The sequence below is a fragment of the Oryctolagus cuniculus genome, chromosome 3 (genome assembly GCF_964237555.1).
Source record: "Oryctolagus cuniculus chromosome 3, mOryCun1.1, whole genome shotgun sequence".
NCBI classification, from domain to species: Eukaryota; Metazoa; Chordata; class Mammalia; order Lagomorpha; family Leporidae; genus Oryctolagus; species Oryctolagus cuniculus.
This window is the reverse complement of record NC_091434.1, coordinates 49,906,110-49,933,888: the sequence shown is the minus strand read 5'-3', so window position 1 is coordinate 49,933,888 and position 27,779 is coordinate 49,906,110. Positions and strand designations below refer to the sequence as shown.

General features: G+C 44.2%; 1 protein-coding gene across 8 annotated transcripts in view; it reads left to right on the top strand.

Moving 5' to 3' along the window:
• The window catches only part of MFSD6 (major facilitator superfamily domain containing 6), an 89,544-nt gene that overhangs the window by 20,498 nt on the left and 41,267 nt on the right, over positions 1–27,779 (top strand). For 5 of the 8 annotated variants that reach the window (XM_070070460.1, XM_051848355.2, XM_051848350.2 and 2 more), the window contains exon 2: positions 9,324–10,923. The exons of 1 other annotated variant lie outside the window; for it this stretch is intronic. In XM_070070460.1, coding sequence (XP_069926561.1) covers positions 9,377–10,923 — 1,547 coding nt within the window. In that variant the 5' untranslated portion in view covers positions 9,324–9,376. Of the gene's footprint in view, positions 1–1,854; positions 1,943–8,796; positions 8,856–9,323; positions 10,924–27,779 lie in introns of those variants that run through there. 2 more of the 8 variants (XM_051848352.2, XM_051848354.2) reach the window with 2 other exon arrangements.

Here is a 27,779-nt window from a genome sequence, read left to right as displayed (position 1 = left end):
AGTGAAATGTTAAGTTTTATAAGAAACTGCCAAACTGCTTTCTGGAGTGGCTATGCCATTTTATGTCTTCACCAGCAATATGTGACTAATCCTGTAGTTGCGCATGCTCATTAGAATTTGGTGTTGTCACTGTTTTAACATTCTTAGAGGTGTGTGGCGATATCTCATTGTGGATTTAACTTGACGTTTCCCTAATGGTTAAAGATGCTGAACTTCTCCATGTGCTTAGCATCTATGCTCTTGTTCCTTCTTTGGCAGATGTCTCATCACATCGTTTGTTCACTTTCTAGTTGTATTTTTAAGTTTTGAGAATCTTTATCTATTATAGGAACTAATTCTTGCATCGATATGTGGTTTGCTTGTCTCTCTTTCCAGTCTATAACTTGTCTTAATCAGCATTTTGTGGTTTTCAGCATACAGTTCCTTGCATGGTTTATTAATTTATATTTAAGTATTCCTTTTTTTAAAACAATCATAAATTCTATTATACTTAATTTAAAAGTCTTTGTAAGGGAGTGTAGGGGTGAGAGAGAGAGAGAAACAGACACTGACCTATCACCCATCTCCTGGTTTACTCCTGAAATGCACACAACAGCTGAGGTAGGGCTGGGCTGGGCTGGACTGAAGCCAAGACCCAGGAACTCAATTTGGGTCTCTTATGGAGGTGGTGGGACCCAAGAACTTGAGCCTTCCAGGATGTGCATGAGCAGGAAGTTGGAATTGGGAGTGGAGCTGGAACTCAAACGCAGGCACTCTGATATGAGGGGTGAGGCTTTCCCAAGGGGTGTCTTAACTGCTGTGCAAAATGCTCACCCCAGTATTGTATTTTAAATTTTGGTGTCCACATGTTCATTGATACTCTGTAGAAATGCAATTGACTTTATTGTATGTTTATCTTGTATCCTGGGGAACTCCCTGAGCTCACTAGTTCTGTTAGTCTTTGTAGATTTCTTGGGATTTACTATGTGGACAATCATGTCAGGTGAGAACAGGAACAGTTTAGATCTTGCTTTTTGACCTGGATGTCTTCTGTTTCCTTTTCTTTCCTACTCACTAGCTAGAACTTCCAGCACTGTGTTGCATAAGAGTGGTGAGAGCACAGTCTTGCCTTGTTTCCTGTCTCAGAGAAAAAGCGTTCAGTCTTTCACCATGAAGTGTAATGTTACCTGTAGGTGTCTGTAGGTAATCTTTATCGAGTTGAGGAAGTTCTCTCTTCCAATTTTTCTGAGACTTTAACGTGAATAATATTTAATTTTGTCAAGTGCTTTTTCTGCAGTATTTGATGAGATCATGTAAATTTTTTTTAAATGTGTAATTTTTTATCTACTTGAAAAGCAGAGACAGTGGGAGAGAGAAAGCTCTTTCATCCACTGGTTCATTCTCCAAGCCCACAGCAGCTCCTGCTGGGCCAGGCTGAAGCCAGGCGTCTGAGACACAGTCTAGGTCTCCCATGTGGGTGGCAGAGGCACAAGCATTTGAGCCATTATTTGTTGCCTCCTAGGATGCATTAGCAGGAGGCTGGGTTAGAAGTGGAGCAGCCAGAACTTGAACCAGGCGTTACAATGTGGGATACCAACGCCCCAAGCTTGACCTGTGAGCCACAGTTTCAGCTCCTAGTTTCTTTCTTTTTTAGCTTATTAATATGTTGGATTATATTAATTGATTTTCAAATATTGCCTTTGCCTTATATCCCTGGAATGAACTCCACTTGGTGATAGTATATAATTCTCTATTCTAGTATTTTGGTAAGTATTTTTCCCCCTTAGGCTTATGAAGGATACTGATAATTAGTTTCCTTGTTTTTGGGTTTTTTTATGGATATGGTATTCTAAGTTAATAATTATTTTCTTTCAGCAGTTAGAACAGTTTGTGCCACTCCCTTTTGGTATCCATGGTTTGTGACGAGAAATCTGCTGTCATTTGAATTATTTTTCCTTTATTGGTAAGTTGTGATTCCTTTCCTCTGCCCTCCAGATTTTTCCTCTGATGGCAGTTTTCAAACGTTTGACTTGTGTCTCAGTGTGGGCTGTTTTTAGGTTTATCCTGTTGGGAGTTGCTTGGCTTCTGCAATATGTAGGTTTATGTTTTCTGCAAATTTGTGAAGTCTTACTTCTTTGACTGCTATTTCCCCAATGCCTTCACTGCCTTTTTCTCCTCTCCTTTAGAACTCCGATGACATGAATGTTAGGTTTTTTGTTGCAGTCTCTCAGGTCATTGAGATACTGCTGATGTTTTTTCAGTCTATTATTTCTGTGTGCAGATTGCATAATTTCTTTTCTAGCTTCCGGTGTACTGATTCTTCCTTCTGTCCCCTCTATTCTGCTATTGAGTCCATCTTTTGAAATTTTTTTGCATTCTGGTTACTATGTTTTCAAGCTCTAAAATTTCCATTTTCTGTTATATATTTGTTACTTGGTTTCATTCTGAGCATGTCTGTAATTGCCTATTGAAGCGTTTTTATATGGCTGCTTGAAAATTGTTGTCAGATCACTCAGACATTCCTGTAACTCGGTTTTGCATCTGTTGATTCTCTTCATTCAGTTTGAAGTCTTCTTGGTGTGAAGGGTGATTTTTTACTGAAATCTGGACATTTTGGGTATTACATTATGAGACTTTGAGTTTTATTTAAATCTTCTGCTGAGCTGCGTTTTTCTGCACCTGCTGTGCTGAGGGAGTGGGCTGCGACTTCAGTGCTGCAGGTGGAAGTGGAAGTCCAGCTTCCCCACTCAGCCCCTGGTGACACCTGAGGGTGGAGGCTCTCCCCAGGAGGCCTCCCCCCCGGCCCCGACCCCCCCCCCACTCCCCCCCCCCCCCCCCGCTCTTCACACACCCACTGCTTGCCCATCCCTGGAAAGAGCCCTGCTTCTTTGCCTCCCTCCTCTGACACCACCCCTGTGAGGGAGGGGTGTGGGATCTAAGGTATCTTGTTATTGACAGAGGGGATGGCGGCCGGGGCTCCCCGGGAGTCTCCACTGACCCTGTGGCCTCATTCCTGTCTAGACGGAAGCCCCAGCTTTCTGCGTCACCTTCTCTAGCACCACCTCAGCTGAGGTAAAGTGCCCTGTTGTTGCCAGTGGTGAATGAATTCACCAGCAATAGAATCGGGGGAGGAGTGAGCAGAGTTTGACTTATTAAAATATGCTGCAAGGGAGCAGTGGGCCAGCAGGGCAGCTGGAAGCTGACACCTGCTGCATGGTGGATTATAATCTGGGCAATGCATATCTGATACAGATTGCCAGCTAGGGGCTTTTCTATCACTAGTGATTTCCTTATAGCTGAGGATTTTGACCAGGGGCTTCCTCATTGCCTGGAACCAGTGACCTCCACAGAATGCATTCAAGTTTAGTAGCTATTCTCAAACAGTTCTCAAAGTAGCATACCAAGCTACATCTCTACCAGTAATCTGTGAGAGGTCTGTTGTTTCACATTCTTATCAACATTTGGTATTATCCATCTTTTTCATTTTAGTCATTTATCAAAAAATCTGCAATACTGCATTCCAATTTTGGTTTGCTTTAACTGGTGACTAATTAAGTGGGGGCATCTTTGTATGTGTTTATTGGTCATTTGTATAAGCCATTTTGTGAAGTGCCTTTTCAAGTCTTCTGCTTATTTTTCCTATGGGGATTTCTGACATTTTTCCAGAACAGATTTATTTATTTTTGTTTCTTTGAAATGCGGAAGGGGGTGGGAGATATGCTGGCTTACTCCCCAAATGCCCATGACAGGCAGGGCTGAGCCAAGCTGAAGCCAGGAGTTGGACTTCAGTTGGGTGTCCCATGTAGATGGCAGGGATCTAAGCACTTTAGCCACTGCCTGCTGCCTTACAGGGTGCGCGTTAGCAGGCAGCTGGGATGGGAAGCAGAACCAGGACTTGAACCTAGGCACTCTGGTGTGTGATGTGTGCATCTGAAGAGAGGTCTTAACTGCTGCCCAAGCACCCATCCCTTTCCTGTTGATTTTTAAGGAATATTATTTATTTATATGGATACATTCTTTTGTCAAATACATATATATTTTTTCATATATATATATGAAACCCTCAGCAGAATATTTTCTCTCACTCTTTGACTTGCCAGCTCAATCTTTAGTGTTGAACTTTAAAGATTTATTTATTTGAAAGGCACAGTTACAGAGAGGCAGAGGCAGAGAGAGGGAGGGAGGGAAGGAGTGAGGGAAAGAGAGAGAGAGAGAGAGAGAGAGGGAGGGAGGGAGTGGGAGAGAGAGAGAGAGATGTCTTCCATCCACTGGTTCATTCCCCAAATGGCCACAATGGCCAGAGCTGGGCTGATCCAAAGCCAGGAGCCTGGAACATCTTCCAGATGTCCCATGTGGGTGCAGGGGCCCAAGCACTTGGGCCATCTTCTACTGCTGTCCCAGGCACATTAGCAGAGAGCTGAATCAGAAGTGGAACAGCTGGGACTTGAACCGGTGCCCATATAGGATGCTGGCACTGCAGGTGGAAGCTTTAGCCACTACGCCACAGCACTGGCCCCAGTGTTGAACTTTAATGAACAGAAGTTCTTACTATAGTCCAATTTTTTTTTCTTTAATGCTTAGTAATTTTGTGTCCTCTCTTGTCGCTCCCCCTCTTTGTGGAGGAACGACACTAAACCCTGCCTAGGCTTCATATCCGAGTCACGGCACCATTATGTCGCTCTCCCTCTTCGTGGAGGAACGGCACAGGACCCTGTGCTGTTCTTTTGTCTGCTCGGCCCTTCCCGGGTTTACTGCTGGTTCTTCCCGGGTTGGCTACCGTCCCTTCCACCTCCGTGGAAGGGCAGTTCCCCCTGGCCACTTTCCCCACTTCCGCAGGGGAGCGGCACACCGCCGGCCGGCTCTCTCGGGGGCTGCACAGGTGTTCCCCTTAGATGTTCCTGGTGCATGCCGTCTCTCTCCTTCTTTATAGTCCTCCTCCGCCAATCCCAACTCGGCTGCCCACACGCCGAGTACGCTGCTCTCCTCCAATCAGGAGCAGGATCAGCTCCTGGAGGTCATCACTCAAGTTGGCAAGAGGCAGCTGCGTAGAAGCTGTTTTCTTCTCTCCCAGCGCCATATTGTGGGAGAGCAGATGCATAGAATAAGTCCTAATTCCAGTAACTCAGTCCAGTCCGGGTTGCTCCCCACACTCTCTAATAGATCATTTTCTATCCTTAGGTCTTTAAAATGTCTTTTTAAAATATTTTCTTCTAAAAATTATGATATCTTTTATTTTGTCTGTGCAGTGCATCTGGATTTGATTTTCATATATCATGTGAAGTAGAGGTATCTGTATTGTTGTCTTTTTCTTCATTTTCCTAAGAAATTGCCTTAAAATCTTATTTTATATCGTCCCTTAATACTTCGTTTATGCTGTGATACCTGTAATTTGCAGTCATCTCTATCATTTGAGCATTCGTTTCTTTTATCTGCCCCAAGCTCCTCCTTTGAAAAGCTCTCCTGTTTATTTCATAGTTACATAATTTTCTATTTCTGAAGATATAATAATACACCTAAAACATTTTCCTTCTTACATACCTTCTGTTTTCTCTGGGCTTTTTCTTTCATGCTTTTTTTTTTTTCTCTCTCAATTTTCTTTCTGGTAACTTTTGGAACCACTCCTGTTTAGAGGAAGGGCCGATGATTCTGAACTCCTGTGGAGAGTGACTTGGTTGGGTTATTTAGCTGGGGAGGCTTCAGAGTTGGCAGCTTCTCTAGAGAGGAGCCTTCCAGTTTCCTGCCTGGAGACGAAAGTCTTGCAGCCTCTGGGAACCTAAAACTGGAAGTGAGAGGGGAGGTGTGTGGGGGGGAGGGCAGGGCTCAGGACCCAGGATGCGTGTGCTCACTTGATGCCCTGTGTTCAGCATGGTACTGCTATACTCTCAACTCTGCTGGGTACTCTGTGGTTACAGAACCTCTGTTTCATCTCTGCAGGGGGAAAACCTGTAGTTGTTTGACCAGCTGTGTAGAGTGGGGAGGGGAATTAGACATTCTGAGTTGGGGTGCAGTCTCCATCAACTCAATGATAGATAGCAGTCTCTCCCACCCACCAAGTATAAATTAACTAGCAGGTAAACCTAGTATGGCCAACTCATGAGTCCTTAAGGGATTCGGAGTAGTAAATTATATTAGCTCTTGACTTTCCCCTCTGTTAACCAGGATTTCAGTTTTCTCAGATCTAGTGTCATTTACCAATTGTCTAACAACTTTCTGGTTTCCAGATTTTTTTTTAAAAAAAGATTTATTTATTTATTTATTTGAAAGGCATAGTACACAGAGAAAGGCAGAAAGAAATCTGTCCATTGATTCAGTCCCCAAATGGCCACAATGGTGAGGGTTGAGCCAGGCCAGAGCCAGGAGCCAGGAGCTTCATCTGGGTCTCCCATGTGGGTGCAGGGGCTCAAGCACTTGGGCCATCTTCTTCTGCTTTCTCAGGTGCATTAGCAGGGAACTGGATTGGAAGTGGAGCAGCCAGGACTTGAGCTAGTGTCAACCCACTGTGCCACAGTGCCAGCCCTCAGAATTTTATTTATTTTTATTTATTTTTTTGACAGGCAGAGTGGACAGTGAGAGAGAGAGAGAGAAAGGTCTTCCTTTGCCGTTGGTTCACCCTCCAATGGCCGCCGCGGCCTGCGCACCGCGCTGATCCGATGGCAGGAGCCAGGTACTTCTCCTGGTCTCCCGTGGGGTGCAGGGCCCAAGCACCTGGGCCATCCTCCACTGCCTTCCCAGGCCACAGCAGAGAGCTGGCCTGGAAGAGGGGCAACCGGGACAGAATCCGGCGCCCTGACCGGGACTAGAACCCGGTGTGCCGGCGCCGCAAGGTGGAGGATTAGCCTAGTGAGCCGCGGCGCCAGCCAGATTTTTATTTTATTGCTACTATGTGCTCTTTATCTTTTCCTAGATGGGATCATGGCTTTAAAAATGTATTTACATTTATTGTCATTTTAGCGGGGTTCAGGGAAGGAGTCAAACTAGATATGTTCAATCTGCCCTCTTTACCCAGAGAAAGTGTCATAAAATTTTATACATTTTAAACACAAAAAACATTTTCTTTCAGTTTTGAGTTCAGGAATTAAATCAATCCAGCAAATAAGTCCAAGAAGTTCTTTCTAGGTAATGAAATGGAATTGCAGCTGCTGTGTTAGATGAAGGCACTAATGATGGAGAAATAACCATAGAAGATCGAAGAAAGTCTTTCATAGCTAGGCAGCAGAGATTGGATTTTGCTTTTCAAGTCTTCTAGCAGGGAAAAAAAAAAACCCACCTTTTTCTTACACCATTAAGAAAAACATGGCAGTGGGCGGGGTGGGGTTGGAGGTCCAGCACTGTGATGCAGCAGGTTAAGCCGCCACCTGTGATGCTAGCATTCCATATGAGTGCCAGTTTGAGACCTGGCTGCTCCACTTCCAATCCAGTTCTTTGCTTATGTGCATGGGAAACAGCAGAAGATGGCCCAAGTGCCTGGGCCACTGCCACCCATGTTGTGGCCATTTGGGGAGTGAACCAATCAATCTCTCTCTCTCTCTCTCTCTCTCTCTCTCTCTCTCTTTCTAGCTGTGCCTTTCATATAAATAAATAAATGTATGTTTTGAAAAAGAAAAACTTGAAAGGCAGGTATTTGACATAGCATTAAGGTGCTACTTGGGATATGTATAACCATATTGGAGTGCCTGGGTTCGAGTCCCAGTTCTGCGCCAGATTGCAGCTTCCTGCTGCTGCACAGTTTGGGAGGCAGCAGGTGATGGCTCAAGTGGCTGCGTTCCTGGCACCTATGTGTGAGCACTGGATTGAGTGCTTGGCTCCCGGCTTTGGCCTGACCTAGCCCTACTTGTTCCGGGCACTTGATGAGTGAACCAGTGGATGGGAACTTTCCCTCCCTTCCTTCCTATCTTTGTCTCTCTGCTTTTCAAATAAGTAAAAAAGAAAACAGAATTTAGGAACTAAATAGTGGTGGTAGCTCTGTGGCATTGTGAATGTGCTAAATACCACTGAATGGTTGATTTTATGTTATGTGAATATTTTCCTTAATTACAAAAATTCTTTAAAACAAGAACCAAAACACATGATCATTTTCCAGCCTTATAGCTACAATGCCACCTGAATTTGGTAAATGGATCTACTGCAGGCTTCATTGAGTTGTGTTTTTGTCGTCTACCTAGGAACTTTGTAGAGATTAAGAAATGTTTATGAACATGACCCTGGAAGATTTCCAGAATGATATTCTTCATTTTGTGAAAAGGGAGACCAAGATCTATTCTAAGAGGGTGGCAAATGACATTGCTATTTTAGTCTGCTAGAGAAGATGAAAAGAATGAAGAAATATTTAATGTATATACCTCTTTCCACCAGAATATGTTCATCAGAACTAGGCATTCTAAATCTTGACCTAAGCAAGACTTTATTATTAAACCCTTTAATCATTTGTACAGTATAAGAAAATTCTGCTGTAATTTGGAATAGTTCCTGTAAATTTATATCTTGCATATATTCCTGATTTGTCCTATGAAAACCTCTTCTCTTCAAAAGATTTAACAACATTTTATTACCCAAAATGTGGTATATGTCAGTTTAGTAGAGTTTACTAAAGCGTGCGTTCTGAGGCCATTGTAGCAGGGCGCAAGTTCTGGCTCTGGCACTTACTAAAATCTCATTTCTCATCTGTAAAATGGATCAGAGGATAGGGACATAGTGGTGACAGATATGAAAGTATACATGTTAAGATAGCTACTCTTTGGCACAAGGTAGGGTTTCAGTAAATGCTATTTTTTTCTGAAGTTTTCTTGAATTGTAGTCCAAAAGCACTTTGGAGGAACACGTGTAGTTCGAGCAACTCGTGGATGACTCGGACTCTCGTTCTCATTGCTTATGTGGTGGTAGGTGGTACTCCTTTCTCTTTTTGTACAGCAACTGAATGGTTTTAGCCACCTTTATTTTCTAAATTATCCCAGACTTCATAATGCAGTTGACTTGTTTGAAAAATAAAACCCAGAGACTATAAATGGAGTTTATTTTCAACTCCCTGTATTTAGTTTAGACATAATTCCAATCATTTGTACATTTTCCCTGGGAATCAGTGAAAAGATTGAGAAGAACCTGTGTTATAAATCTGACATTGGAAGATGTAGTCAGTCAGTCAGTGGCCACCAAGAATATTTGCTTTTTGTAAACCTATTTTTCTTTAGTGATATTGTGTGGTTGTAAGCAGTAAGTGATGCAAATGCTCTCTCACAATTATGACTTTAGCTGCAGTGTGAAATCTCTCCATTTCCTGCAAGGTGAAATTTTGTGCTTACATATTATGAATTTCACTCCTAAGCCATCTTTTAAATTTTATTTCACAGATCTACAATCAAAATCTTGAAGGTCATAAACTTTCCGATGGTGGTGGCAAGCCATGGCGGCCGACGACAAAGTTGCTATCTTAACTGATGATGAAGAGGAGCAGAAGAGAAAATACGTGCTTGCTGATCCATTCAATGGTATTTCCAGGGAGCCAGACCCACCTTCCAATGAGACACCCTCCTCCACAGAGACGTCTGCTCTTCCCGAGGAGGAAGTAGACTGGATAGAGAAGCACTGTATTAAAATAAACAACGATCTTCTAATCTCCAAGGTCTTTTACTTTTTCTTTTACTCTGCCTATGGCTCGCTCTACCCACTTTTGCCTGTGTATTATAAACAGCTGGGAATGTCACCAAGCCAGAGTGGACTGTTAGTAGGTATTCGATACTTCATTGAGTTCTGCAGTGCCCCCTTTTGGGGTGTAGTTGCAGATCGCTTTAAAAAAGGCAAAATTGTCCTCCTCTTTTCCCTTTTGTGTTGGGTTTTATTCAACCTGGGCATTGGGTTTGTCAAACCTGCTACCTTGAGATGTGTACCAAAGATTGCTCCAACAGCACCTCCCACCAACTCAAGTCACCTGTTTACCATCCTGCCAACAAATTCCTCTGGTATCGCTTTCCTTACCACATCACCAAAAATGCGTGAAAAGAGGAACCTGCTTCCTTCTAAATGGTCGCCAACAGAAACAGGCTCTAATATCACAGACCCCATTAGCTTTTCAACAGTTTCAAACACTAGTGAGTCTATTCTGCCACTCCAGACATATGAACCTACTCACCATCCTGTGGACTTGACCTTGAGCCCAAGCACAACCCCTACTCCCCCAGAAAATGTAACCAGGGAGACAACCACTGCTATTATCACTACCACCAAATCTTTACCTTCTGACCAAGTCACTCTTGTTTATGATCAACAAGAAGTTGAAGCTATATTCTTGGTGATCCTGGTAGTTGTCATAATAGGAGAATTTTTCAGTGCCTCTTCTGTCACGATTGTGGACACAGTGACTCTCCAGTATCTGGGAAAACACAGAGACCGCTATGGGCTGCAGCGCATGTGGGGCTCCCTGGGCTGGGGCTTGGCCATGCTGTCTGTGGGCATTGGGATTGACTACACCCACATAGATGTGCTCATTGATGGAAAGGGGTGTAAACCCCCGGAGTACCGGAACTACCAGATCGTCTTCATCGTCTTTGGCGTTCTCATGACCATGGCCTTGATTGTTGCTACTCAGTTCCGGTTTCGTTACAACCACTTCAAAAGCAACGATAAGGGGAAGGAGGTGGAGATCCCCCAGGTGGAGAGGAACAATTCTGCAGAGTCCTCAGAGGACACGCCGCCCACCACAAGCCCCTCGCAGACCTTCAGCTTCTGGGACTTGATCAGGCTGCTCTGCAGTGTGCAATACGGCTCTGTGTTGTTCGTGGCTTGGTTCATGGGGTTTGGATATGGCTTCGTGTTCACCTTTCTGTACTGGCATCTGGAAGACCTGAACGGAACTACAACACTATTTGGGGTCTGCTCAGTCTTGAGTCACGTGTCCGAGCTGACAGCTTATTTTTTTAGTCACAAGCTTATTGAATTGATTGGCCACATCAGGTAAGAAATGCCTGTGGGTTGCTGGCCCCCAGCAAATGAACCCTGTCTTTTTGTAGTTTAGAATTCCTCTTAGCTATCCTTAAACTTAAGGATACTATTCTTTGTGTTGAAGGTAGGGTTGGGATGGGAAGAAGGATTTTTATTGTTCTTTCTTACCCTAGAAACCTAAGAAGGATTTCATGAACGTATTTGGATTATCTCAAGCAAACAAAAATGGCTGTTTCCTCTCTCACCCCTCAGACAAGACCTTTAGGCAACTCAGCTATGTGCTAAGAAACACATGCTAGGGAACTCACACTGTGTTCAGGCATAGGAGCACCACTTTAGTGAGCTGTCCATGGACTTAATGAACCAGCTGTCACAGGCATTTATGAAGGAGGGCTTAAGTAGATAGATTGTGGTTTTTATCAGCCTTCATGTAGTCTTAACCACCTGTTGACACAAGGCTTGAGTCCATGGCATATTATATTATATTATATTATATTATATTTAATAAGACTGTGATATAACCAATCAAAGTCCCTAATCCACCATATTATGTGGAAGAAATTCTTACATATATTTTTTTCTGACTGTAGCATCAGCCTCTGCATTTTTGCCTGCTATAAAGATGTGGGATATTTAAAAATCTTCCTTTTACTGGAAACTCCCCATATAATCCTTTTAGTAAAAAGGAAAATCTATAAATGCCTCCTGTTTCCTGTTTCATCATGTTTCTCACTATTAATGTTTACCCATAGCTGATTCAACAATACCATATTCTTTATAGGTCGTTCTGCTGTATTGTTGGCTTTAAGTTGTGGAGCCAGCTACACTTAAGCATTCTCGTCTCATAGAAAAGTCTGACGTGCTTGTCCCTAGAACTGGCACTTGCTGTAACTAAGAGAAAGCAACCGGATGTGTTTGTGTGTATGTGATAATCTTTAAATCTGCCCTCTGTAAGAAATCAAAAGGGAGAAATAGACAGTCACACGTTTTGAAAAATATTTGTCTTTATTCCTTGATTGCCCTTTCTACTAACCGAAGAAAATATTTTCTAATTTAAAACTTCAACCTAGAGCCATTCTTTTCCCTGAAACAATTGTGAATGTTTTTTCTTGTTTGGCTTGGTTTTGCTGCGGGAGACTGTGTCCTGTTCCTTCTCTTTCTCAAATCTTTGTCCCCTTTGTTGTCACTAAACAAGGTCATGCACTGTGTGGACGGTTCCCAGATGCACAGATTCCCCCAGGCACATTCAGTGGAGCTGTTCTGATTAAGGACTTGGAATGTCCTTTAACCTTGTCTAGGCCATTTTCATAGCTATGCGGATCAACCATGATGAATTAGACATTTCTCTTCATCTTGGGTGTCTGAGTAAATCTCACTGCAGCTAATAGTATCTTGAAAAATTGCAGTCATTTATTCTTAAAAAGGTTACCCAGAAAGTTTTTTTTTTTTTTTTTTTTTTTTTTTTTTTACCAATAAGTAGAGTTCTTAGACATTGTTTAATCTGTCTAGCACTAGTTGAACACTGATTTAGCCTGGAGTGTGTGTAGAGATTCTATTTGCAGAGAGATTGTTAGATTCTTCTCACATGCTAGTAAAAAATGATTCCCTAATGCCTTTGCCTGAGGTCGTATTTTTATGATAGGATTCTAGTGAGGGACAGGTGGTTAGCATAGTGGTTAGGAAGCCCAAGTCCCACACCGGAGTGCCTGGGTCCAATTCCTGGCTCCAGCTTCTTGCCAGTGCAGACCCTGGGAGGCAGTGGCAATGGCTCAAGTAATTGGGTTCCTGCCACCCACATGGAGATTTGGATTGAATTCCCACCTCCTTGATTCCGCCCCAGCCATTGCAGGCATTTGGGGAGTAAAGTGGCAGATGGGAACTCTCTCGCTACCTCTCAAATATATAAATAAAAATGTGAAAGGGAAATCCTGACACATTTACTATTACTTTTATAATTACATGAGATTATGCTTATGTTTTTCCTTCCCAATTGACATTAATTACTCATTATTATTTACTTGTGTATTTAGATATGTTGATTATTTTTTTGAAGGGCAGAGTAATAGAGAGGGAGAGACAGAGAAAGAGGTCATACATCCATTTATTCACTCCCCAGATGCCAGATGGCAATGTGACAAGCCATGGGCCAAGCCAAAGCCAAGAGCCTGAAACTCCATGGGGTCTTGGGCAGGAGCCCAAGTTCTCAGACCATCACCCATTGCTTTCCCAAGCACATTAGCCGACGAGTAGGGTTGTGATAAAAACAAGCTACAATAAATCACTTGTAAATTTTAAAATCATGATGATCCATTGTTAGGCCATTACCTATGTTATTTGATTTAAATATATCACCATTTTAAGAGATACATAAAAATGTACTTAACCTATGACTTTTCTCTTAACATGCATACATTCAAGGTTAGTTTTGCCAGGCAGATGTTATCCAGAAGGGTTAAAATATTGCCCAGTAACTGCTAGTTGTTATTGATGGCGGCTGAGTATCTGAATGAGCAAGATGGTCACTTGGGGAAAGAAGGAGACACATGACACAAATAGCCTTTCCTGAGGGGGCACTGCAGGAAGACCCAGAACACAGAGCAAGATGCTAGGGCTCCGGCTTGGCAATACATGATAAGTAGCCCTGGAGGAATAACAGTCAGTATTAGAAGAGGGAGGGCACTCTGCCGCTGAGGCAATCAGTTTGAGGTGACCACGGAGGACTTGGAGACGTTGTGCCTGAGTGGTTTTTCCCACTTCTTGTGTTTGCTTTCACCCTGTGCCCCTAGCCACCCTTTGTGCCATCTTTGCTGATCCCAGACGCCATGGCTCCCTGATTGTCTGCCCTGTGTGGAGGGTGCTGATTTCTGCAGGCTGCACTTCCTAGGGTTTGGTCTCCTATCTTTGGCTCATGCGTTGGTTCTTAACCAGTAGACTCACCAGGAGAGATTTTCAAGCTCCTGATGCTAAGGCTGCACCCAGACAGCAGATACATCACATGTTCTAGGCATTTGTACCTTTTAAACCTCCAGGGTGATTCCAGAGTGGAGCTGCGTCTAGCTAATAAGAGGCGCAGGGGAACGAAGGATTAGAGGCAGTGCATTCCTTTCTCTCTAACACATGTGGTTTTTGCCTCCTTTCAGGTGGTTCTTTCCCTGGCCTCAGGCCATTTCCTCGAATGCACCTGCTGAAAAGCACTCAGCTCAAGATGTCCAAGCCTCCACTGCAGATGTCTGCAGCTCTCCCTACTTGTAGGTCTCTCCACTCTGGCACTTTGTCCTGCTTCCCAGACTCTCAGCCATGTCTCTTCAACTCAGGAGATGTCTGTGGCCTGTCAGGCAGCATCCGTGAGCTGCTGCAGGTCACCGCAGCCCCACCCACTGCGGGTGACCCTGCGCTCTGACAGCATCTCCTTTGTTAATCCTCACAGGCCATGGAGAGGCTGCCTGCGGTTATCTCACAGTACACCGGCTTCTCAGCCTCTCTGTCACCTATCTGGCCAAATCCCTGAATTATGAGACTGAAGCCTGTTTCCCTAATTAGATCCTGACTCATACCGCATTCTTCATTGCTAGCAAGATTTCTGATGGTAATTGCCACAGTAAAGAAATACAATGGAAATAGAGTAACTCAATTCTTGATGAAAAGCCAGGGATGGGTGTTGCTGGGCAGCGGGTTAAGTCACTGCTTGGGATGCCCACATTCCATGTCAGAGTGCCTGGGTACTAGTCCTGCCTCCACTTCCTGTCTTCACTTCCAGCTTCTTGCTAATGCACCTAGGAGACAGCAGATGATGGCCCAAGTTACTTGGGTTCTGCCATCCACATGGCTTCCATCTGACCCAGCCCTGGCTGTTGTGGGCATTTGGGGAATGAATCAGCAGATGGAAGCCTACACTGTCTCTGCCACTCTGCCTTTGAAATGAAAGAAATAGATAAATCTCTAAAAAACAAAACTGGCAGATATTTATCCTAGTTGTTAATACACCCATATTCTGTACTGGAGTACCTGGTTTGATTCTTAGCTTTAGCTCCTGAGTCCAGCTTCCTGCCAGGGCACACTCTGGGAGGCAGCAAATGATGGCTCCAGTGGTTGAGTTCCTGTCACCCATCTGTGAAACCTGGATTGAGTTCCTGGCTTTAGCCTGAACAGTCCCAGCTGTTGTGGGAAGTTGGATACGAGCTAGTAGATAGGAGCCCTGTCTCTTTGTCTCTCTCTGCCTCTCAACTTCTTGTTAAAAAGATTTATGTATGTATGAAGGTAATGTATTTGAAAGTCACAGAGAAAGATATATTTTCTTTCTCTTGGTTCACTCTCCAAATGGCCACAGTGGCCAGAGATGGTTCAAGCCAAAACCAGGAACCAGGATCTCCATCCTGATCTGCCATGAGGGTGGCATAGGTCTTCCACTGCTTTCCCAGGCACATTAGCAGGGAGCTGGATCTGTAGTGAAGCAACCAGGACTCAAATTATTGCCCATGTGGGATGCCAGCATCATAGTTGACAGCTTAACCCTCTATGCCACAAAACCCAAATACTTGGGCCCCTGCAATCCACATGGGAGACCAGGCTGGAGTTCCTGGCTCCTGGCTTTGGTTTGGACAAGCCCTGGCCATTGTGGCCATTTGTGGAGTGAACTAGTGGATGGAAGATATTCTCCCCTGCCCCCCAGCCCCTCCTCTTCCCTCTCCTCCCCCTCCCTCCTTCCCTCTCTGTAACTCTGCCTTTCAAATAAATAAATCTTTAAAAAATATGATGAATCTTAACATTTTCCCCTTCTTATTTCTTGAGAGGATTATTTCTTCTTAAAAGTGGTTTTTAACATGATAAAAAGGTTAGACTTAATTTTCATGATAAATTTAAAATAAGTTATACATGTTTTAGAGGAGTAGCTATTTTATATTATTTAAAAACAAAAACCCTGCTGTCTTTGTTTGCTAGAATGAAATACCTGAGCCTGAATAGCGTATAAAGAATAGAAGTTGGTTCTAGAGGCTAGGAAGACTGGGAGCATTGCACTGGCACTCACTTGGATTGGTGAGGGCCTTCCTGCTTCGTCATAGCTTGGTGGAAGCCATCTCATAGATGGAGCAGGTGTGCTAGCTCAGGTCTCTCTTCCTCTTCAGATAAAGCCATTAATGCCTCATTGGGGACCTTGCTCCCATGACCTCATCTAATCCTAAGTACTTCTCAAAGGCCCTATCTCCAAATAGCATTTATAAATGAATTGGGGATAAAGTTTTTACCAGTGAACCTTTGGGGCAACACATTCAAGCCATGGCACCGCATATTTGTGGAATTTAGTTCAGTCGTTTATGCCTAGAGAATCCCAGCTTAGCAGGATGCAGGGGATGAACACCAAAAGGAAGGGGTTGGAAAAGACAGATGCTGAAATCCAGATAGGGGCTGGGATTGGGACCTTGGACTTTATCTGGGAGTCATAGCAAGGTTTAAAGCAGAGGAAGTCCTTAGATTTTCATATGGGATGGTCACCCTCATTTGCTGTCTGGAGGGTAACTTCGAAGCCAGGAGCCCACTGAGAAAGTTCTTGAAATAATCCAAGTGAGAGAACTGCAGCAGTAGCAGCAGAAATGGAGGAAAGGGATACTTGGAAAGTAAAGTTGATAGAATGATTTGGTTTGGATATGAGAAGTAGAGAACCCTATATTTCCAACTTGGGTGTGGTAGTTCCACTCATTCTAATAGGAAATTCAGAATGGACTTGTAGAATTGGGTGTGCGCATGTGTGTGATAACGTCAGGTTTGTTTACTTTGAAGTATCTAGATGTGGATATCTGGTGCCTGTTACAAGCCCGGCATGTGACATGAGCTGAGTCTTATTTTGTCTGTTTGTGAACCTGGACAGTAATACCTGCTGCAGAGGGGTATTAGAATTGCATAGGAACTTATTGAAAGCACTTAGGATGGAGTCGGGCAGGTAGAAAAGCAGCAGGAAGCAGGTGCGACCACCATTGTTGTTGGTGATGGTAGTGATATTATACCACACTTTAGATTACTAGTTATTATTAACTCAGTATTTAAAAGAAAATGGAATCCGCCTGTTTTGTCTACTAGAAAGTAGAACTCGGCAGGCATTTGGCGTGGTGGTTAATAGGCCGCTTGGGATGCCTGTAACCCGTATCAGAATGCTGGTTTTGAGTCCTGGCCCCACTCTTAATTTCAGCTTCTTGCTGACATACACCCTGGGAGGCGGCTGGTGATGCCTTGAGTCGTTGGGACCCTGCCTCCCACGAGAGACTTGAATTGAGTTCCCGGCTCTCAGCTTCCAAGCCTGGCCCAGCCTGAGCTGTTGCAGGCATTTGGCGGAGTGAACCCGGGGAGGAGATTCTCTCTCTCTCTCTCTGTTTCTCTCTCTGTTTCCCAACCTTTCAAGTAAAGTAAGTAACAAAATTTAAAAGTAGGCCTCAAATATGCTCTATGCTCCTTTTTCAGAATACCCCTCTTAAACACAAAACATAGATCAAAAAAGCCACCGTGCGCTGTTTAAAGGACTGGGATGTTTGAATGGCTCTGACAGCCCTTCACAACTGGTAGTCTTCAGAACCACAGAACACAGTGACCAAAGTCACTGCTTCTCCGGTTCTCCCACCCACGCCCACATCCAGCACCATTCTCTATCACAGGGAAAATTGTTTCGTATGGTGCGTGCCTATAGGAGATAGGTCTGCTCCTGCTTCCTTGGTTCAGAAACCTCATTTGCAGACTCAGTTGGGCACAAAACTTAAAAATGCTTCTTTTTTGTGAGAGTAATGACTTCAAAATCATGACCTGCTAGGATGGAAGGAGTTAGTGCTTCCTGTGATTGGCTGTATGGTTATAGGGAAGGCCATTTGCCCCCTTTCCCTTCAAGCTCTAAGGATTAAAGGGCGGTGACTTGAAAATAGTCTTTTTTATGTGGGTAGGTGATTTGTCAAGGAGATAGAGCGTGCATTAAACTCTGGTGCCAGACAAAAGGATGTTATCCTACTTCCCCTTGATCAAAAGTCAAACGGTATGACTTTTCATATTTAAAATATGTCTTTGTGAATTAAGCTTAAAAAAACCTCATCCGCATAATAGCACTATCCAGAAGTGAGGTTACTTCCGCTACCATCCTGTCATCTCCAAGCTCTCTGCCCTCCTGTGATGAGGCTTGGTTCCTTGAGAGTTTAGCCTTGCTGGGCTTTCATCCTCACAGCGGTTGTTAGAGACTCTGGAGGGGTCTTGAGATGATGAGTGCACCTGTTTACCCACAAGAAAGCCAGCTTGAGCAGGGTGTGTCTCCCAGCTGCACAGCTTGGGAAGCCCTCTCCCCACCCAGCTCTCTCCACTCCCTGGCAAGTATTCTGGCTGACACAAAGACACAGGCTGTTCACTCTGTTCAGTCCTACAGTTCCAACTGCCATAACTTTATGAAAAATCAGCCCACTGATAAGCAAATTCAACTGGGAGAATTCTGTAGCAGGTGTAAAATCTTTCCAGTTGCTCACTGGGATCAGAATTTGATATCAAATCATTTGACAATGTCCTGATGTTTCTAAAATTGGGAAGAAGCAGAGAGGGGCACATTTCTTTTATAAAGAAACCTATGAAACCTGGGTTATGAGCTAGAAAGTCCTGGTTGACTAAAGATAGGAAATCTTTACAACTACACATTTATTAGTGTCTCTTTTATGTCTGCCTAACCCAGGACTAGATACCAGTAGGAATACAAGAAATAAATCCTTAGTTCCAGTCTCTTTGGCATGTATACTCTGGCTTTAAAGCTGAGTGTTAATCACATAGACTGTACTGATTCTCATTTTAAAACAGGACAACTTTTAGGAGGTGTCGCTCCCCCTCTTCGTGGAGGAACGACACTAAGCCCTGCCTAGGCTTCATATCCGAGTCACAGCACCATTATGTCGCTCCCCCTCTTCATGGAGGAACGACACAGGACCCTGCGCTGTTTTTTCGTCTGCTCGGCCCTCCCCGGGTTTGCTGCTGGTTCTTCCCGGGTTGGCTACTATCCCTTCCACCTCCGTGGAAGGGCAGTTCCCCCTGGCCACATTCCCCACTTCTGCAGGGGAGCGGCACACCGCCGGCCGGCTTTCTTGGGGGCTGCACGGGTGTTCCTTCAGCTAGATGTTCCCCTTAGATGTTCCCCATAGATGTTCCTGGTGCATGCCGTCTCTCTCCTCCTTTATAGTCCTCCTCCGCCAATCCCAACTCGGCTGCCCACACGCCGAGTACGCCGCTCTCCAATCAGGAGCAAGTCCTACAGTTAATTGGTTGAACTGGAGGCAGCTGTGCGGAAGCTGTTCACTCCTCTCCCATCGCCATATTGTGGGAGAGCAGATGCATAGAATAAGTCTTAATTCCAGTAACTCAGTCTAGTCCAGTTTGCTCCCCACAGGAGGGAGTTTGAGACTGAGGATCTCCCAGTGCCCTGCTGTGAAAATACGGTGGGCTTGGGTGAGCTGCTGGGATGGGTCATAAGCCACTGCCACAAACATTTAGCTAAAGGCCTCATGCTTAACACCTTCCTAGGCTTCAGAGGAAACTAAACAGATGCTATCTTTCTCTGATTCATGGGCACAATAGAATAATAACTTTAAATGATATCTTGACACTCAAAGTATAAAAATATTAGTGTACTTGTGGGGGAACTGAGATGAACTTGTTATTTTAACACAAGAATTATGGAGTGGAACTAATTAGTGCTATTCTTTTGAGAGAACATAAAGTTAATAGTTCCAGATTTTTTTCCTTCATTTTATTTTAACCAAAAGAACAGTCAGCAGTGTTCTTTTAGACATGAGCAGTTGAACATAAGGATATGTCAGTGCAAGTCCATCACCATTGGATTTGATTTTTCCTTTTGTGCAAACTGGAAGGCATTGGAGTTGTTTAAATATGAGCAATTCAGGCTTATTCCTAAGCCCTCAATTAATATAGGGGCCATGTTTATAAATATAATCCATATCATAGTGATATAAAGCAATATAAAGACACCACATAAGTAGTAAATTGTTTGGGCAGGCATTGTGGCATAGTGGGTTAAGCCATCATGTGGGATGTGCCCACATCCCATATCTGAGTGCCGACTCCAGGCTTGGCTGCTCTGCTTCAGCTCTAGCTTCCAGCTAATACATGCTGGGAGGCAGTGGAATATGGCCTGAGTGCTTGGGTCCCACCACATATGTGGGAAACCCAGATGGAGTTCCTAGCTTCTGGCTTTGACCTGGCCCAACCCTGGCTGTTATGAACATTTAGGTGGGAGTAGGGGTGAGCTGACACATGGATCTCTCTCTTGATCTCTTTCTCTTTTTTCTTTCTCCCTTTCTCTGATTTTCAAGCAAATGAAAATAATGAATAAACATTAAAAGAAAAGTAAATTGTTAAGAGAACCCTGGAAGCAGTGGTGATGACTTAAGTGACTGGGTTCCTTTCATACTTGTAGGAGACCTAGGTTGTGTTCAGGATCCCCGTTTCAGCTCTGGCCCACTTTTGGCCATTGCCATAAGTTGGGTAATGAATCAGCAGATGTACTTCTTTGTCTCTGTCTCTCTGCCTATTAGATAAATAAATAAAGAGTAAATTATTTATATACTCCTTAGTTTCATTGGGGGGGAAGGGCTTGTTGACTATAAACTACCATGTCTAGTGGCTGGCATATCAAATAATTGTGATTATAACCTTATAATTTATATATGTGAAGATTCCTATTTTCCTATTTATTTTTGATGGACAGAGTGGACAGTGAGAGAGAGAGACAGAGAGAAAGGTCTTCCTTTTTCCATTGGCTCACCCCTCAAGTGGCCGCTGCAGCTGGTGCGCTGGCACTGCTCCGAAGCCAGGAGCCAGGTGCTTCTCCTGGTCTCTCATGCGGGTGCAGGGTCCAAGGACTTGGGCCATCCTCCACTGCACTCCCTGGCCACAGCAGAGAGCTGAACTGGAAGAGGAGCAACTGGGACAGAACTGGCGCCCCGACCGGGACTTGAACCTGATGTGCCGGCGCCACAGGCGGAGGATTAGCCTATTGAGCCATGGCACCAGCCCCTATTTTCCTATTGATTTCCCATTTCACCTTCATTGGTGTTGACACCCATTTTTTTTAAAAAAAATATTTATTTATTTATTTGAAAGAGTTACACAGGGAGAGAAGGAGAGGCAGGAAGAGAGAGAGAGAGAGAGAGAGAGAGAGAGAGAGAGAGAGAAAGAAAGAGTGTATCTTTTATGTGCTGGTTCACTCTCCAATGGGCTGCAATGGTTGGAGCTGTGCCAATTCAAAGCCAGAAGCCAGGAGCTTCTTCCAGGTCTCCTACATGGGTGCAGGGGCCCGAGGACTTGGGCCATCTTCTACTGCTTTCCCAGGCCATAGCAGAGAGCTGGATCGGAAGTAGAGTAGGGAGTTGAACCAGCACCTGTATGGGATGCTGGCTCTGTAGGCGGCAGCTTTACCCAGTACACCACAGCGCTGACCCCAACACCCATTTTTAGAGGCAAATACTCTTAGATTTTTTTAAAATATAAAGTCTCATTATTAAACTGTAAGCTGTAGCATCTCAAAAATAGATGAGTTTATGATCAGGAGTTGACAGGGAATAATTTGGTTTGTATCTTCTCTTGCAAAAACATTCTTGCAAAGAAAATACATTACCATATTATATCATAGTTATCAGGCTCACTTATTACTAACAGTATTACTTACAATGGAGCTATTCATAGTTCAGAACAAAAAGCCATTGTTGCAAGGAGTGTAAAAGAATCCAGGGCTTGTAGTTATCACTGCCACTTTCGGTTTCGCTTGCACCTGCAGTGGGTGGGTTGATTGAGGTACTCCCTGAGTTAGAGAGAAGGGCTGACTCCATTTGGGCCGTGGGCTCTGTTGTTGCCAGGCTGCATTCAGTACTCCTCCCCCTGCCCCAGACAGCCACCATCTAACAGGCTCAGGTGGAGGTTGAGGAAAGGTGGTCTTGCAACTTTGTTACATAAACAACCACTGTGGAGACAGCTTAGTAGTCTGTGGTAATGCTTAAGGTGTGCACTGCCTCTGTCCCGAAATTACACCATAAATACCCGCCTAGAGAAGCTCTTTACTCACATGCAGAAAGACATGCAGAAAGAGGCTTCCTTGCACATAATGGCTTTCTTTTTTTTTTCTTTCAAACTTTTATTTAATGAATATAAATTTCCAAAGTACAGCTTATGGATTACAATGGCTTCCCCCCATAACATCCCTCCCACCTGCAACCCTCCCCTTTCCCACTCCCTCTCCCCTTCCATTCACATCAAGATTCATTTTCGTTTGTCTTTATATACAGAAGATCAGTTTAGCATACATTAAGTAAAGATTTCAACAGTTTGCTCCCACACAGAAACATAAAGTGAAAAATACTGTTTGAGTACTAGTTATAGCATTAAATCTCAATGTACAGCACACTAAGGACAGAGATCCTACATGAGGAGTAAGTGCACAGTGACTCCTGTTGTTGACTTAACAAATTGACACTCTTGTTTATGGCATCAGTAATCACCCTAGGCTCTTGTCATGAGCTGCCAAGGCTATGGAAGCCCCCTGAGTTCACTGACTCTGATCATATTTAGACAAGGCCATGGTCAAAGTGGAAGTTCTCTCCTCCCTTCAGAGAAAGGTACCTCCTTCTTTGATGACCCATTCTTTCCACTGGGATCTCACTCGTGGAGATCTTTCATTTAGGTTTTTTTTCCCCCCAGAGTGTCTTGGCTTTCCATGCCTGAAATACTCTCATGGGCTTTTCAGCCGGATCTGCATGCCTTAAGGGCTGATTCTGAGGCCAGAGTGCTGTTTAGGACATCTGCCATTCTATGGGTCTGCTGTGTATCTCACTTCCCATGTTGGATCATTCTCTCCCTTTTTTATTCTGTCAGCTAGTATTTGCAGACACTATTCTTGTTTCTGTGATCCCTTTGGTTCTTAGTCCTATCATTATGATCAATTGTGAACAGAAATTGATCACTGGGACTAGTGAGATGGCATTGGTACATGCCACCTTGATGGGATTGAATTGGAATCCCCTGGTATGTTTCTAACTCTACCGTTTGAGGTAAGTCAGCTTGAGCATGTCCCGAATTGCACATCTCTTCCCTCTCTTATTCCCACTCTTACATTTAACAGCGATCATTTTTCAGTTAAGTTTCAGCACTTAAGAAGAATTGTGTATTGATTACAGTATTCAACCAAAAGTATTAAGTAGAACAAACAAAAAAAATACTAAGAGGGATAACATATCAAGTTGCTCATCAACAGTCAGGGTGAGGGCTGATCAAGTCCCCTAACGGCTTTCTTACCGTGGAAAGAGAAGTAGTCTAAAGAGTCATCAGTTGAGGAATGGATGTAGTCAATATGGTGTCATCACAGATGGGATATTACATAGAAGTTACAATGGATCAGGGGCCGGCACTGTGGCATGGCAGGTTAAGCCACTGTCTGCAGCACCAGCATCCCATTTGGGTGCCAGTTCTGTTCCCAGCTGCTCCACTTCCAATCCTGCTCCCTACCAATGCACCTGGGAAAGCAGTAGAAGAAGGCCCAAGTGCTTGGGCCCCTGTACCCATGCGGGAGACCCGAATGAAGCTCCTAGCTCCTGGCTTCAGCTTGGCTCAGCTCTGGCTGTTGTTGCCATTTGAGGAGTCACACTCTCTGCCTCTGCTTCTCCTTCTCTATGACTCTGTCTTTCAAATAAGTTAATAAATCTTTAAAAAGTGGATCAACAGCTCAACATGGAAAGCTCTCAAAAATATGGTGAATGGGGCTGGTGCCACGGCTCACTAGGCTAATCCTCCGCCTGCGGCACCGGCACCCTAGGTTCTAGTCCCGGTTGGGGCGCTGGATTCTGTCCTGGTTGCTCCTCTTCCAGTCCAGCTCTCTGCTGTGGCCAGGGAGTGCAGTGGAGGATGGCCCAAGTCCTTGGGCCCTGCACCCACATGGGAGACCAGGAGGAAGCGCCTGTCTCCTGGCTTTGGATCGGCGCAGTGCGCTGGCCGTAGCAGCCATTTGAGGGGGTGAACCAACGGAAAAGGAAGACCTTTCTCTCTCTATCTCTCTCTCTCACTGTCTAACTCTGCCTGTCCAAAAAAAAAAAAAAAAAAAAAAAAAAAATGGTGAATGGAGAAAAAGCAAGTTTCAGAATGATACACAGCTTGCTGCATTTTTTAAAACCTTAAAAGTTAAACATACTTTTTTTAAAAGAAATATTTATTTATTTATTTGAAAGTCAGAGTTACACAGAGAGGTCTTCCACAATTGGCCACAATGGCTGGAACTGTGCCAATCTGAAGCTAGGAGCTGGGAGCCTCCTCCAGGTCTCCCACGTGGGTGCAGCATCCTCTGCTGCTTTCCCAGGCCATAGCAGAGAGCTGGTTCAGAAGTGGAGCAGCCAGGACTCGAACTGGCGCTCATACAGGATACTGGCACTGCAGGCAGTGGCTTTATCTGCTATGCCACAGTGCTGGCCCCTAAACATACTTTAATGGTTATACCTATATAGAGAGAAAGGCATTTAGATTTACAGAGAAAGAACACATTCTAAATTCATATTAGCTCCAGTTTTCTGATCAGCACATAAAGAGAAAGGGACTAAGACCAGGAACCAAAGAGGATGTCTGTTTTAATTAATACTTTTTCTTTAAGAAATATGGTTATGAATAGTTTTCCATTCTTGGTGCTGTGTAGTCTCTACCTGTTTTTCTTTTTGCATTTTCTGCTGGGAACCAGATTCAAGCCTGTGTCCATTTATAGCAGACCTCTGTGATTCTTCTCCAGTGAAAGAACCAGCATGTGATGTGTGATTAAAGCTACACGTGTTTGGGGAGTCATATGTATTTAAGTTTATCAGGTAAACGTTGATATTCTCTGTCCCTCTCAGAGTGCACATGACTTACGTATATTTCCCCAAAAAGAATAAATATGAATGCAGATCTTATTTCTTTCTCTTTAAAGTGAGATCAAAGATAAATTTATAGTATCTTAAGATTTAATACCAAATTGTGCTCAATAACTCTGACTTGAGTAGTAGTTATAATATTTATTTATGCAGAAAAAGAAGCCAAGATATCCAGAGCCAAATGACATCCCAGAGATCATACAGGTATATAAAGGTGAATAGGCAGTGAGTTTGAATATAGGTGTTTGCTCCAGCTGTTGAATTACCTTGAGTTACATAGTGTCAATCTACTGCATTTTTATTGTGTAAGTCAAAATTTGGCTAATTATATTTCTATATATCCATGGAAATCCTTAATAGACTGCAATTAGATAATTTTGTAGGATACCATAGAAATGTGGATAAAAGTAAATTTTCTTAGAAGCTTGCTTGATACCATATATTTCCAAAGTCTTTTCAACTTGAAGAAAGAACATAATTCCATTCTTTTTTTTTTTTTTAATTTGAAAGGCAGAGAGACAAAGGCAAAGTTCTCCCATCCTCTGGTTCATTCCCCCAATTCCCACACTGTCTGGGGTAGATTGGGGCTGAGGCTGGAGCCAGAGCCAGGAACTCAGTCTGGGCCTCCCCTGTGAGTAAAAAGGACCTAACTGTTTGAGCCATCACGTCTGCCTCTCTTAGAGTTGCCATTAGCAGGAAGCAGGAGCCTGCACTGGGAGCTGGACCCAGGCGCTCCTCCATGGGGTGAGAGCATCCTAACTGGCATCTCAGCCTCTAGACCGGACGCCCACTTTCCACATCCCATCCTTTTTTTTTTCTGAAATATTAAGCACTGTTCTTTGCCTCTTTTCCTGCTGGAAATGTCTGAATTGTAATCTACAGACAGATAGGCAGTAACTTGCTTTTTGTTTGCTTTAAAAAGTTAATATGTTGGGTCAGCGCTGTGGGCATAGCAGGTAAAGCCACCGCCTGCAGTGCCGGCATCCCATGTGAGCGCCGGTTCGAGACCAGGCTATTCCACTTCCGATCCAGCTCTCTGCTGTGGCCTGGAAAAGCAGTAGAAGATGGCCCAGGTCCTTGGGCACCTGCACCCTCCAGGAGACCTGGAGGAAGCTCCTGGCTCCTGGCTTTGAATTGGCTCAGCTCCAGCCATTATTGCCATTTGGGGAGTGAACCAGAGGATGGTAGACTTCTCTCTCTGTGCTCTGCCTCTGCCTCTCTGTAACTCTCCCTTTCAGATAAATAAATCTTAAAAAAAAAAAAAGTTGATATGCAGACTGGCATTTGAAAAAGAGTTAACTTTTGGTTGCATTCATCCAGGTACTGTGTCTTTGACCACACTACTACCACTACATATACAGCTGGCTGCTGAGGACAGCAAGGAATCCTCTGTGATGGTGTGTCAGCTAATAGTGCTTGGTTCTAAGTACTGGCCAGGCCACTCATTCCATGTAGAAAAGTGAGAAGTGGAGAACAAACTGGTCTAGACTTACCTGAGTCATCTCCATAAGCCCTGTAGAATCACTGGGTACTGTGGTAGTGATCCTGTTTCCTTTTAGTCTTCTTGTTGCCACTTTACCTGGAATAGATGTGTACATGTACATGTGTGCATACAGGCATGCATTTCAGATCCTACCCTTATTACATGTCTGAACCTATGTAAGTCAGTAATTTAGCTTCGGTAAACTTCAGGCTCCTTATTTGGGGATAATTATTGCACCCAACTTCATTGAATTGTTTTTAAGATTAATTGAAAACAGCATAGTCAGTGCTCAACTATGAACAGTGGGCAGTGTTATTGCTGTTGTTTCAACTTCACTCCTTCAACAAGTATTCATTAAACACACACTGGGTTGCAGACAGTTTCCTAGACTCTGGGGACATATGTTGTGTGTAATAAGATAGACAAAGGCCAGTCCTCATGGGACTAACATTCTTTTGGGGTTGACAATAATTAGCAAACAGGTTATTTTACTTCCAGTAATGATGATTGATACAGATGGAATATCCGTTAGGACCAGAAGTGTTTTGGGTTTCACATTTCTTGGATTTTGGCATATATTTACGTAATGAGATATCTTGGGGTTGGGACTTGTCCATGTCCATTTCCTTTTACAAAAGACTAAGCCGGCGCCGTGGCTCACTAGGCGAATCCTCCGCCTGCGGCGCCGGCACACTGGGTTCTAGTCCCGGTCGGGGCGCCGGATTCTGTCCTGGTTGCCTCTCTTCCAGGCCAGCTCTCTGCTATGGCCCGGGAGTACAGTGGAGGATGGCCCAAGTGCTTGGGCCCTGCACCCCATGGGAGACCAGGAGAAGCACCTGGCTCCTGCTTTCGGATCAGCACGGTGCGCCGGCTGCAGCACAGCGGCCGTGGCGGCCATTGGAGGGTGAACCAACGGCAAAAGGAAGACCTTTCTCTCTGTCTCTCTCTCACTGTCCACTCTGCCTGTCAAAAAAAAAAAAAAAAAAAAAAAAAAAAAAAAAAAAACTTGTTTATTTTTTCAAAAGGCAGAGAGAAAGAAAAAAGGAGATATTGTCCATCTGCTGGTTCACTCTGCAAATGACTTCAACAGTCAGGGCTAGACCAGGGCAAAACCAGGGGCCCAGAACTTCATCTGGGTCTCCCCTGTGGGTGGCAGATGCCCAAGCTTTTGGACTGTCATCTGCTGCTTTCCCAGGCTCATCAGCAGGGAGCTGGATGAGAAGTAGAGCAGTTGGAGCTTGAACCAGTGCTTCAACATGGGATACTGGCATCGGAAGCAGTAGCTTAACTCACTGCACCACAAAGCCACCCTCCCCACCAGTCTGTATTTGTTGTTGTTGTTGCTAGCATAGTAGCACAGACTGGGGAAGATATAAAAGAGAGGTTTCATTTGGCTCACAGTACCGGTTCGGTGCCAGTGCAGCACGTCTGGTGGCGGCCTTCCTGCTGGCAGAAGTCCTGGGGCAGTGTCGGGCATCACA